Here is a 13,345-nt window from a genome sequence, read left to right as displayed (position 1 = left end):
GAAATGAATTCCCTTAGACTTGAGCCGTATAATCTTATTTACATGACAACACTAAACACTAACCGGATTTATGAACCTAAATGGCAACCCTTTACAGCCTCAATTAATAAAACAGGTTTAATTTAAACATTAAATTTCAAAATATTGTAAACTAAAAATATTTGGCAAGCCCAATCCAGCTCAATCTGTGAATTAAAAAATGTTAATATCTCATTGGAACATAAAATAAATTTTTTTGTTAAGCTGTATTATTTATTAGGTTTAAGAAAAAAAGAGAATTTTTTGAAGAATTTTTTTAAAAAATATGTTTTATACTAGAGTTATAAAAATAGATAAATAGAATTTAAAATATGTTGGAATATAATTTTTTTAAAAGTAATTATTATAAAAGAAGTGCGTGAATCTTACACTTTAGACTGTATCTAATATGAAAAATGCCACTCTCAGCGAGATTCTAGAGTAGCTATCGAGAATTCTCACCGGTTATTTTTTTTTTCTATTTAATAGCTAAAGAAGTATTTTTTTTAATAACTTTACGAGTATTTTTAAATGTTTAAGAAAATTTAAAAAATATTTGAAAAAAAATAAAAAACAATTGGTAGAATTCTCGATGGGTGTAGTATCTATCAATATTACTCTTGGATTTTTATGTTTGGTTTATAATTAGATGAAAATTAATTTTAATGAAAATTAATATTTTTTTAATTTTTTAAAATCTAAAATAAAGGAAAAACAAAGAAAGAAACTCAAACAACTTTCACTTTCAATTTTTTTTTTTAAGAAAAAAAAAGGAGAGAGAGAGAGAGAGAGAGAGAGAGAGTCCCTGTCCCTCGCAGCGTGTGTCAGTGGTTAACTTTGAGCATCACAAAGAGATATTCTTAAGAGGTCTCGCCACTCCCCAGTAGCGGTGATGTCTGTCGAAGAAGTTGTAATTTCTTTCTTTAAATTCCCATTTTGTTCCATAATATTCCCCCATTTTTAAAACGAACACACAATAACTTTTACAATTTCGATTACACCCTCCCAAGCGGTGTGCCTCCAACTCTTTACACTAGCACAGCACGCAGATGATAATCGAGATGAGAGAGGGAAAGCGAAAGGAAGCGAGTGAAACTAGAGTGAACTTCGATTGAAGCAACTCTATAGAGCGACTGAGGCAGACGGCTGCTTCGTTGTCAAGGTTTCCAAGTCAAACTCTTAAGGGAACGGGGAAGATATCTGTGTTGGTGTTTTCTGTTTGCTTGATTATTATTGTTTTTTTATTTTTTGTGTCCGATTGCGATCGTGTTGAAGTTATCGGATGACCTTTCCGATCGTCTTTGGAGATCGGTTATGTTTGTCTGCGGCTTTGGTGCCGGCTGTTCCGGAGGCAGAAGGCGGTGGCAGTGGGAGTAGCTCCGGCGAGTCGGCATCGGCAGTGGTGGTTGGGAGAGGTGGAGGATGATGAAGAAGGGTAAGGGAAAGAACAACGGCCTGTTGCCCAACTCTCTGAGGATCATATCTTCCTGCCTCAAGACCGTGTCCACGAATGCCAGCACCGTCGCTTCCACTGTCCGCTCGGCCGGCTCCTCGGTCGCTGCTTCGATTTCTTCCGCTTCCTCTGACGATCACAAAGATCAGGTATCGCTTTGATTTTTCATTTCTCTATTCCAATTTCTATCTTCTTTGTAAATTTTGTACCGACTTGATACATACCCCAAATTTAAGTTAATACTCTTCATCATTTCCTACCTCGCATGAAGTACTTTTAATTTTAAGCTCTCTTGCACCTTGTACATTTCTCAGTTTCATTACATAGCTAGCTAGTCATTGAGACTTTGACTTTTAGTTCAGTTTTGAAGTGGTTTAAGTATATGCAGTTCTTCTGGACTATAGATATAATAATGGGCTTTTAACACACATGGACTTACAAGATGTCTAAATATGAACCTATATGCCACACTGTATATAAAACTACGCATTTTTTCTTCCCTTCAATCTAATAAGTTTGTTTTTTTGGTAACTATAAGAAGAGAGGGAAGAAAACCAACATAGTATTGGGGGAGAGATTGGAAGTCCCACAATATTTTGGATAAATGGTATATCTGAAAACCAAACTTTAAAACCTATGGAATATGTGTACTTATATAGTTGTACTTATGCGTACATACACAAACTAATTTCAAATGAAAAGGTGTCTAGCGAATATTTGGTGTTTTAGGAAAGTTGTGAGTTATGATATGGTATATTTTTCACGTAAAAAATTCCAGAAAAGTTATGCTTAAAGATGATATTGAGAATGGAAACTTTACTATGTGAAAGGTGCACTCGTTTCATGTGCAAAACACTTTATATCATTGTATAATAAAGGCACACATGGTGTAGGGTTGTGGAAGTATATTAGGAGTGGCTGGGTAGATTTCACTAGCCATGTTCGTTTTGTGATTGGTGAGGGCTCCAGAGTCGGCTTCTAGCATGACTATTGTTGTGGTAGCGCATCCCTTGAGGTTTCATTCCCTGCACTCTACTGGATTGCCCATAATCAGGATGCTTTGGTGGCGGATCTTTTGGTTATCTCTAGTGGATCTTCTATGTGGAATGTGTGCTTTCTTAGAGTTGTGGAGGAGTTGGAGATTGGTGGTATTTCTGATCTGTTTGGTTTGCTGTATGCTACAAGTATTGGCCGGGTTGAGGCGGTAAGATGATTTGGATCCACTCTGGGAACAAGAAGTTTACTGTTAAATCCATATACTAGGTTTTATCTTGTTAGCACCATAATCCTTCTCCTTGGAATTGCATTTGGAGGTGTAAAGTGCCATCCGAGGTTGCTTTCTTTGTTTGGACAGCCTCTCTTGGGAAGATCCTAACCATTGACAAACTAAGGAAGTGTGGGCTTATAGTTATGGATTGGTGCTTTATGCGTAAAAATTGCGGTGAATTGGCTATTACTTCATTCTGAGGTGGCAAGGGTGTTATTGGATGGAATTTTTAGAAGGTTTGGATTGGCTTGGGTGATGCCTAGAAGGGTTGTGGATATTTTTGCTTGTTGGATAGGTCTTCGGGGCAATTCTCCTATTTCTGCTATATGGAATTTGATTAATTTATGCTTCATGTGGTGCAGTTCGCTTGAAAGGAAAGGCAGGAGAAGATCGAGAATGCACTTTGGGTGAGCCAAGAAGTTTCTTTTAACACATCTTATTTCTATGGGCATTGGCCTGTCACACAGATGGGTGAAGAACATAGACTATTTACAAAATCTGGTGCATTTGTTTCTTCCCATCCGTTGTCAGTGCTTACCAGAAGATGGTGAAATTTAGTTTGGAAGAAAATCTAAAAGAGCACGACAACGACCCTTGTGGGGAAGTGAAAGTCATTCTAATGTCACTACGTTTAGTTTTTTTATGATGTGAAACTTCACGAAGGTGGGGCCCTTTGGACCTATCATTGGGGAGTAAATCTTGGACACACTACCCACCCACTAGAATTGTGTATCAAATAATCTAAGGGAACTCCTGGTTGGGAATTGAAGTTAGGATGCCTGACTCTATAGGTCGTCCCAACAATATTTAGTAGAATTGAAGTTAAGATGCCTGAGTCTATAGTTCCTCCCAACAATATTTAGTAGTTGAATTGTATTTGAAATATAACCTTAATTTGAAGAAACAATGCTATTTGGAAATGCTTTACAACTTTGGTTTCTTAATTCCCTCACTAATGTTTCTAATTTTGTAGAGTTTTGTACTCCTTTTCATTATCTTTGCTATTTGTTGGGTGTTTGTGTACTTCCTGTGTGCTCGAGTTATGCCCTTTGCACATATAATATTTTTACTTCCAATTTATATAAGTTTCACAAGTAATATGACTACTTTGCCTTATTGAAAAGACAAATGAATTATGTCATTCAGGCAATTATTTTGGCATCTAAATTTATAGAATGGTGCTTAGTGCTTTTTTTTAGATAATGTTCTTGGTGTTGTCTCTAGTTGTATTTCTTCCAGCTTATGAGGGCTGGCATGAAACATATTCAGTAAATTTGTTGGGTGTTTGTGTACTTCCTGCTGCAACATGTATTGGATTCCTGATTATTTTGCTTTATGTATCTGGCCTCTTTTCTCTAGAATTGCATTCACCAGATTGCCTTCTGAATTTTTGTACGTGGACAGGTAACCTGGGCTGGCTTTGACAGGCTTGAGTTTGGTCCATCTGTCTTCAAACATGTTCTCTTGCTTGGTTATCAGAATGGTTTTCAAGTCCTTGATGTGGAGGATGCCTCTAGTTTCAGTGAACTTGTTTCGAAGCGTGATGGCCCGGTTTCATTCTTACAGATTCAGCCCTTCCCTGCATTGAGTGATGGTGGTGAAGGATTTAAAACATCACATCCTTTATTGCTGGTTGTTGCTGGAGATGAAATGAACAGTTCAGGCCTCAGTCAACATCGTAGCAATCTGGGTGGTTTAGGAAGAGATGGTAATTTGGAGTCCCGATCAGGAAACTCTGCCAACTCTCCTACAGCTGTTCGATTTTACTCTCTTAGGTCTCATTGCTACGTGCATGTCCTGAGATTCCGGTCTGCAGTGTGCATGGTTAGATGCAGTCCTCGAATTGTAGCCGTGGGTCTTGCAACACAAGTAAGATGGCCTTATCTGTGGCATTTAGTCTTCACTATTAAGTTTAGAAGTACAGATATGTAGGTTGAATGATATCAACCTTCATATAGATTTTACCCCTTTTCAGTACTTTTCATTTGTCTGGCTTTCAAACTTGTTCACTTAAACATTTTCTTGTTGAGGCGGACATTGGAGTGAGCGCCACTCTTTTTTTTTTTTTTTTTTTTATTGCTAACTTTTTTATTTTTATTTTTATTTTTTTTATTTTTATTGATTTAAGAATTGGCAAGTGCCCAAGTACATAGGACATATAATGAGAACCACTCTTATCATGAATCTAAGGATATCTACTCAAGTTGTTAATGATAATGGTATTTTTCAGTCAGTAACTGTTGGATAGATTCCTTGTCTCGCCGTCATGGGAAGCCCACTATCTAGAAGTAAGTCAGAAAAGGTTAGCTCGAGACTGTTCAGATCATTTTTCCATTCTCCTAGATTGTGGGGGCATTCACCGGGGTCGTCGGTATTTCAAGTTTGAGAACATGTGGCTTAAAGCGAATGGGTTTGTAGAGTTGGTGCGTACTTGGTGGGCATCGTACCAGTTTAGTGGTACTTCAAGTTTCATTCTTGCAGGTAAGCTGAAGGCTCTAAAGCAAGATCTGAAAAAGTGAAATTTGGAAGTTTTTTGTCACACTGACAATCAAAAGTCTACATTGTTGGAGGAATTGCAGGAGTTAGAGGGCAAGGAACTATTGGGAGAGGCCTTGGAGGAGGTGTTATTGAGGAAGGCCACGGTGGTGGCAGAGTTGGAAAGGGTTTTGTTGTCAGAGGAGACATTATGGCGCCAAAAATCCAGAGCCCTTTGGTTGAAAGATGGTGATAGGTGTACGAAGTTCTTTAACAAAGTGGCTAATTCACATCGGCGTAACAATGCTATCAAGTCGCTTCATTTAGGTACTTAGGTGCTATCCTCTCCCCCTGAACTAGAAAATCATATTGCACATTATTACGAGACTCTTCTCACCGAATCGGCAACTTGGAGGCCGAAGCTTGATGCCTTGTCTTTTGAGGCAATTGATCCGCAAAATGTAAGTGTCTTGGAGAGACCTTTCGATGAAGAAGAGATTTTCAAGGTCATCTCTGGTATGGCTAAGGATAAAGCACCGGGCCCGGACGGTTTCTCAATGGGTTTCTTCCAAACTTATTGGGATGAGATGAAAGGTAATGTCTTGCTGGTGTTCAGTGAATTTCATGCTTTTCAGAAGTTTGAAAATCACTTAATGAGACTTTCATTGCTCTCATTCCCAAGAAACATGGGGCTTTGAGTATTGAGGATTTTTGTCCAATAAGTTTGGTTAGTAGTGTCTCTAAGATTATATCAAAGGTTCTTGCTAACTGGCTTAGTCCAGTGTTGGAAAATATTATTTCCAAGCCTCATAATGCTTTTATTCATGGGTGAGATATACTCGATTCAGTGCTCATAGCAAATGAGAGCCTAGATGCTAGATTGCGAGAGGGAGGTCCAGGTATTCTTTGCAAGCTTGACATGGAGAAGGCTTATGATTGTGTGAATTGAGAATTCCTTTTGTACTTGCTTAAGAGGTGTGGCTTTGGGGATAGTTGGATTTCTTGGATGAGTCATTGTATTTCAACTGCCTGATTCTCAGTTCTAGTTAACGGCACTCCTGCTGGTTTTTTTGATAGCTCGAGGGGTTTGTAACAGGGTAATCCGTTATCTCCTCTTCTATTTGTTATTGTTATGGAGGCGTTGAGTAGGATGGTGCATGATACTGTTGGTGGAGGTTTTTTATCTGGTTTTCAGGTGGGAAATGGCTCGTGGCCCTTTTATCATCTAACATCTTCTTTTTGCAGATGACACTCTGGTATTTTGTGAAGTGATAGTAGCCAGGTCCAAACGTTATGTATATTATTACTTTGTTTTGAAGCAGTGTCAGGGCTCAAGGTGAACTTTGGCAAGTCTGAGATGGTTCCAGTGGGTGTGGTCCCTAATATACGCAGTTTAGCAAGTGTTTTGGATTGCAGGGTGTCCTCTTTCCCAATAAAATATTTGGGCCTTCTGTTAGGTGCAACTTTCAAGAATAGAGGAATATGGGATGAGGTGGTGGAGAAGATAAATAAAAGGTTGTCTGGATGGAAAATGGTGTATCTATCAAAAGGGGGCCGTCTCACTCTTATCAAGAGCACCCTCCCCCACATATTTTTTATCTCTCTTTCCTATGCCTGTAGGGGTGGTGAATAGGATTGAGAAGCTTTTTAGGGCGTTTTTATGGGGAGGCACAGGGGAGAAACAAAAATTTCATTTGGTTAGTTGGAAGACAGTATGTGCCCTAGTTGTGAATGGGGGGTTGGGTGTTTGTAATTTGAGAACCTTTAATAAAGCGTTATTGGGGAAATGGCTTTGGAGATATCATTTGGAAGGGGGATCATTGTGGAAGGAAACTATAGACGCTAGATATGGTGTTACTTTGGGTGGTTGGTATTCCAAAGAAGTAGAGGGTGTATGGAGTGGGGTTATGGAAGTTTATAAGGAAGAGGTGGACATGCTTTGAAAATCATATTCACTTTGTCGCCGGTGAGGGCAACCGAATCAGCTTTTGGCGGGATGTGTGGTGTGGAGATCATGCATTGGAAAAGGTTTTTCCGGCTTTATATCGTATTGCGGCTAATAGGGAGGCTTCAATGGCGAATGTGCGGTTATCAGCTCATGGTTCGCATCAGTGGAATATTTTGTTTAATAGGGATATTCATGACTGAGAATTATCTATGGTTTCAGACTTTTTCAGCCTATTACATTCCTCGGGGATTACTATGGCATAACATGATAGCTTGAAGTGGAGGTTTCAGGATCACAAGAAATGTACAGTAAAGGTGTATTATAACCTATTGACTACATAGGATCACACTCCATTCCCTTGGAAGAACATTTGGAGGTCTCATGTGCCCTCTAAAATTGCTTTTTTTGTTTGGAATGCCGCTCTTGAGAAGATCTTGACCACGGACAACTTGAGGAAAAGAGGATGTGTAGTGTTGGATTGGTGCTACATGTGTAAAAAGAATGGAGAATCGGTGGATCATCTCTTACTACATTGTGACGTAACAAGGGTATTGTGGGATGAGATCTTTCGAAGGGTTGGTGTTGCTTGGGTAATGCCTATGAGGGTGGTGGATTTGATGGGTTGTTGGAGAAAATTGCAAGGCAGTCATCAAGTGGCAGCAGTTTGGAGGATGATTCCGTTGTGTATCATCTGGTGTATTTGGACGGAAAGGAATACGCGATGTTTTGAAGATAAGGAACGCACAATGGTGGAGCTGAAGAATTTTTCTACATACTTTATTGCTTTGGTTTTCCACAATTGTATTAAACGGGGATGATATTCATGATTTCTTGTCCTTAGTTCATAGCTCTTAGAATGTATTTAGGTGTTCTTTTATATACTTCCTGTGTACTTGGTACATGCCTATTTCATTCATATCAATAAAGTTTATCTCTTACATATAAAAAAAAAAAAAAAAAAATTTGTAGTTTTTTGTGGTAGTCAGGACTTAAGAAGTCGATCTTACTCTGTAGGTGTGATGCCCTGTTACCAATCTATTGACGGCAGTATTTGTAATGTAAGGCTTATGGATCACCCAATTGACTAAAACTTCATGGTATTTGGTGGCAGATTTACTGCATTGATGCGCTCACTCTCGAGAATAAATTCAGTGTTCTTACCTATCCTGTTCCTCAGTTAGCAGGACAGGGAGCCACTGGGGTTAATGTTGGTTATGGTCCAATGGCTGTGGGTCCAAGATGGTTAGCTTATGCATCCAACAATCCTCTGGTTTCTAATATGGGTCGATTAAGCCCACAAAACCTCACTCCCTCTCCAGGAGTTAGTCCGTCGACATCACCTGGAAGTGGTAGTTTGGTTGCCCGTTATGCAAAGGAATCTAGTAAACAATTGGCTGCTGGAATAATCAACCTGGGAGACATGGGATACAAAACTTTGTCAAAATACTATCAAGAACTGCTCCCTGATGGATCTAACTCTCCGGTATCACCAAATTCAGGCTGGAAAGTTGGTAGGCATTCAGGAACAGATATGGATAACGCAGGGATGGTTAGTATTAATTCCCTATGTATATGCTAAGTATTTTAACCATTATATAAAATTTTGTGAAGGTTATTAGTATCTGTGCTATTCCTGTTAAGCATTAAAGTTTACTTCTTTTATAAACTAGGGCTCTGTTTGTTGTTTATGCTGAAAATGTGCTTGCCAACCATATTATTTTTATGCTTGCATCATGATAAAATCATATGCTATATTACGATATGCTATATTACGACATGAAACTTCACCCAAATGCTGGAAATGAACTCCCTTTTAGACTAGATTTATAGTCTTTTGGTTTGCTGGGCAAGTTCATTGATGCTTTCTTGTTGTATGATGCAAAGTTTTCATTATATTGTTGATCATCATTAAAAGCTGAACATGTGTGAAAATTACCTGAATATAATGCTTGTCTACCTTTAGGGTTCTTTCATGTTGAACCAAACTAATGTATCATTTAGTATTCCTCATAATGATATTGAAGTGAGATATAGTTGGTGACTCTCTCTAACAATGGTTGACTGCAGGTTGTTGTCAAGGACTTTGTTTCCCGAGCTGTTATATCACAATTTAAAGCACATACCAGTCCAATATCTGCACTATGCTTTGACCCTAGTGGGACTCTTCTGGTTACTGCCTCAGTGTATGGGAATAACATAAATATTTTCCGGATAATGCCATCTTGCACTCGAAGTGGATCGGGTGTTCTCAGTTATGATTGGAGCTCTTCTCACGTGCATCTTTACCAGCTACATCGTGGAATAACATCAGCTGTCCGTATAATTGAACTTAAAAATTATTGTTGCTTTCTATGATTCTTTTTTTGTATGGACTTGATTTATGAGGTTTTATTTTTGTTCCTTTTTCTGTTTTATTTATCTCGCAGATAATCCAGGACATTTGCTTTAGTCATTATAGTCAGTGGATTGCAGTTGTTTCGTCCAAGGGGACTTGCCATGTTTTTGTTTTGTCCCCATTTGGTGGTGATGCGGGTTTCAGAATTATAAGTTCCCAAGGTGAGGAGCCCTCCCTGTTTCCAGCTTTGTCTGCGCCTTGGTGGTCTACTTCATCTTGCGTCATTCATCAGCAATCTTTTCCTCCACCACCACCTATTGCTCTCTCTGTTGTGAGCAGAATAAAATATAGTAGTTTTGGATGGCTTAATACGGTTAGCAATCCCACTGCTTCTGCAACAGGAAAGGTTTTTGTGCCATCTGGAGCTGTTGCTGCTATTTTCCATAACTCGTTATCTCAAACTCTTCAGCATGCTAACTTGAAGGCCAATACCTTGGAGCATCTGTTGGTTTATACTCCATCAGGATATGTAGTTCAACATGAACTTTTGCCATCAGTAGGGATCGAAGGATCTGACAGCGGTTTGAGGACCCAATCAGCTTCATTTGTACATATGCAGGAGGATGAGTTAAGAGTTAAAGTTGAACCTAATCAGTGGTGGGATGTATGCAGAAGGTCAGATTGGCAAGAAAGAGAGGAATTTGGTTCTGGTACCAATATTCATGGACAGGATGCTGCTGGTGTTATTCAGAATAATTCCATTTCAGCAGATGACTATGGAATAGATTTTCTGTGCATAAATGGTGGTATGACGGGGACAAATATGGTGAAGACTTATTCTGGAAAGCCTCATGAAAGATCTCACTGGTACCTATCCAATGCAGAGGTGCAGATAAGCTCTGGCAGGTTACCAATATGGCAAAAATCCAAGGTATTTGTTTGAGTTAAAAGTTGTGATGCCCATTAGGTTCTGCTATATTTTGTTTGTCATTTATTTATTTCATTGTTCTAGATTTGTTTTTATATGATGGAATCTCCAAGAGTTGACACTCTTGCTGGTGGAGAGTATGAAATTGAAAAAGTTCACATCCATGAAGTGGAAATAAGGCGGAAGGAATTATTGCCTGTTTTCGACCATTTCCTTAGCATAAAATCAGACTGGAGTGACAGGTAATTCCTTTCTGCCTTTAATATCTACATAAGAATTGGTATAGTGGTTCCTATCCTGATATTTTGGTGTTGTATCTTGATAAAAGATTCTAGTTAAGATTGGTTTAATCTTTCTTAGTGTTGGACATGGATGATGGTTTACTGGAATGCTAATTGAAAAGGGACGTGTCAAAGTAACCTTTCAACAACCTTTTTTCAACTGATCTTCTTGTCACTGTCATGGGAGAGGAACAAGTGTGGGTCCTTATTGTCATTGATACCAAAGCACTGAGATGGTAGAGCATCTCAAAATATTTGATGATGGCTTATAGCTTTGTCACTATAGCCTTGAGGTTTATCCCCTCAAGTCAATTTTATATATGCTTTAGAATAAAGATCGATGCCTACAACTGCATTTTTTTCTTTCAATATTTCGTCGTAAACATACTGATAACAAATTATATACCTGATATAGACACTGACTACTTGGCTGTTACAATTTACAGCTGTCCAGTGATTTAAATGTGCTATCACGGGGTCTAGAGGCATTTGCTGAGAAAGTCCAAATCATCTTTACTTCTGCATATGTCAACTTTGTAGCGTTAACTACTCCAAAAGAAAAATATTTGCTAGCTGGTGCGGAGAACACACACCTGACAAAAGCTAGTTTAAAAGTCAAACATCTTAGATTTTAAAAAATAAAAATTCAAAAATCTGAACCTCTTTCAAGTCAACTTCTGCCATGTCAGGGGTGTGTCCTCCACAATTTAGAATTCAAATTTTTGAACTTTCTTTGAAGTCAACTCCTGTCATGTCAGCATTGTGGAGATTATCCCCCACACCGGCTTGCAAGTAGGACTCATTGGACTGTCATCTGCTTACTGAGATTTTCAATCAGTCAGATACTGCCAAAATTTATCTATCATCATCAAGCCTATCAGTGATTCAGTTGTCCTGTAGAGGCTCTGTATCTGCGTGTATCTGTTTTATTATGCTGATTGTTTCTGTTATTTTTTAACTGCATGCTTGGTTGCTTTGATTCAGAGACCTTTCTGGTGGAAGATATCCAACTTCAACGTCCTCAGGGCCTCGTCCAGGTGAAGGCAAGATCACAGAAGAGACTGTCATTTGTCACTCAAAACCATCTTCGCTTAGTTCAACTGAAAGCTCGGATGGGGGTAAGAAATACATTTTCAAAGAGAGATTATATTAAGACATCATCTTTTAATATTGTTATTGATAGAAGCAATCTACATCAAACTGCTAAAAGTGAATTATTATTTTTTACTTGAACAAATGTAGTCCATATGAATACTACTTTATTTTGTTGATGTTCAAATTCCTGTCAGGGTCATCAAGAAGAATCGAGAATTTACTTGACTTGGATCAAATTAATAGTGAGAAGCCTTGTGCACCCGGTTTCCATTTGTTGAATGAGATTTACCATGAAAGAAGAGGGTGTGCCATTGTTGAGCATTCCATTCTGAAGCGGAACTCTTCAAACGTTGTACCTATTCTATCTGAACATCCAAAAAATACTGATTCTCAAGTTGATGGTTGTATCAAAAGAGAAGCCCTGTGCCTAAGCAGTAGTGGGAGAACTGATGTATTGGTTTTAACTTCTGACCGATATGCTTCTAATTTGATTACTCCTGATGAGGAGCCTATAACCGTGCACAATCCCGTAGATTTTGGATCTTTATTTCAGGCAGGCCACTTTGAGGTGATTCCCTGCAATGGTAGCCATGGATTAACTGAAGTTGGTGCTGTTGATGTTGACTGCAACAGTAACCACTGTGAGAGGGAAAAACCAGGGGACGATGATGATATGCTTGGTGGCATGTTTGCCTTTTCCGAAGAAGGTACAAAAACTGAAGCCACATATGTTTTTTGATTAGTATTTTTTTTTTCACAAGTGCTTGAAGCCATATATGTAACAACTGCTTGACTAATAATGACTGATTATTTCTGATTACAGTGAATTCTGTTGCTGTTAGTTTTATGTGATACACTTCATATGTGCTTGTCATTCTCCCAATTTTTCGCAGGCTGATGCATAAATTAAGAGAAGCCTCTATTGTGCCATTTATGGAGACGGTTCATTGAAGATTTGGTGGAAGCACTGCTTTGGGTCTTCAATTGACGGTGTAGAACTTTTTCACTATAAAACTGAACTGAACCGTAAATAATATGTGATGGGTGGGCGACGAATTAAGTGAAGCGTTGCCAGGGTGAGTATGTGATTCATCCGTCTAATGTACATTCTGTAGATTGAAATTCATAAATTTGTGCGGGGTGCTTGTTTTGGGGAAGGGGGTGAGTTATAGAACTCTGGTAGAAAGTAGAGATGGGTTTACCTTTCTGGTCTTGAGTCGCAGTGAAGACCTTCTGTACAGAAGAATTGGTGTGGGCAAGTTTTTCGATGTGTATAACGTTACGTTTTTTTAATTTCGTCTGGGGGCGAAAAAATTAAGAAGGAAAATGACAATGAAAAAAAACATATACAAAATGACATGGTGTTCACAATTTCTTCTTATTTTTCCCTTGACTGTGGCTGGTGGAAGGTGCATAGCATGAGCATTGGAGATTTGGACGGGTCGGCATGGTGTTCCAAAAACAGAAAAAAGATGGAAAGTGGTGGGGATGAGGAATATATCTGATGTTTTGTGCTATTTGGAATGTCACCTATTTTGCATCATC

The 13,345-nt window shown here is 38.6% G+C and overlaps 1 protein-coding gene across 2 annotated transcripts; it reads left to right on the top strand.

The window, feature by feature from the left end:
- Nucleotides 1–812: 812 nt before the first annotated feature.
- On the top strand, nt 813–13,317 carry LOC121259503 (autophagy-related protein 18g-like). Of its 2 annotated transcripts, XM_041161111.1 has the most exons (10): nt 813–1,620; nt 4,143–4,607; nt 8,273–8,710; nt 9,229–9,474; nt 9,588–9,717; nt 9,898–10,427; nt 10,509–10,666; nt 11,690–11,823; nt 11,995–12,507; nt 12,694–13,317. In XM_041161111.1, exons 1-10 carry the CDS (start codon nt 1,441–1,443, stop codon nt 12,696–12,698), a joined length of 2,799 nt encoding a protein of 932 aa, XP_041017045.1. In that variant the 5' UTR covers nt 813–1,440; the 3' UTR covers nt 12,699–13,317. The 2 variants fall into 2 exon arrangements, with proteins under 2 accessions (XP_041017045.1, XP_041017044.1); XM_041161110.1 differs by having other exon boundaries at nt 9,588–10,427.
- The last annotated feature ends 28 nt before the right edge of the window (nt 13,318–13,345 follow it).

The sequence above is a fragment of the Juglans microcarpa x Juglans regia genome, chromosome 4D (genome assembly GCF_004785595.1).
Source record: "Juglans microcarpa x Juglans regia isolate MS1-56 chromosome 4D, Jm3101_v1.0, whole genome shotgun sequence".
NCBI classification, from domain to species: domain Eukaryota; kingdom Viridiplantae; phylum Streptophyta; class Magnoliopsida; order Fagales; family Juglandaceae; genus Juglans; species Juglans microcarpa x Juglans regia.
Note: the sequence above shows the minus strand (reverse complement) of the source record. Positions and strands in the feature narration are given on the sequence as shown.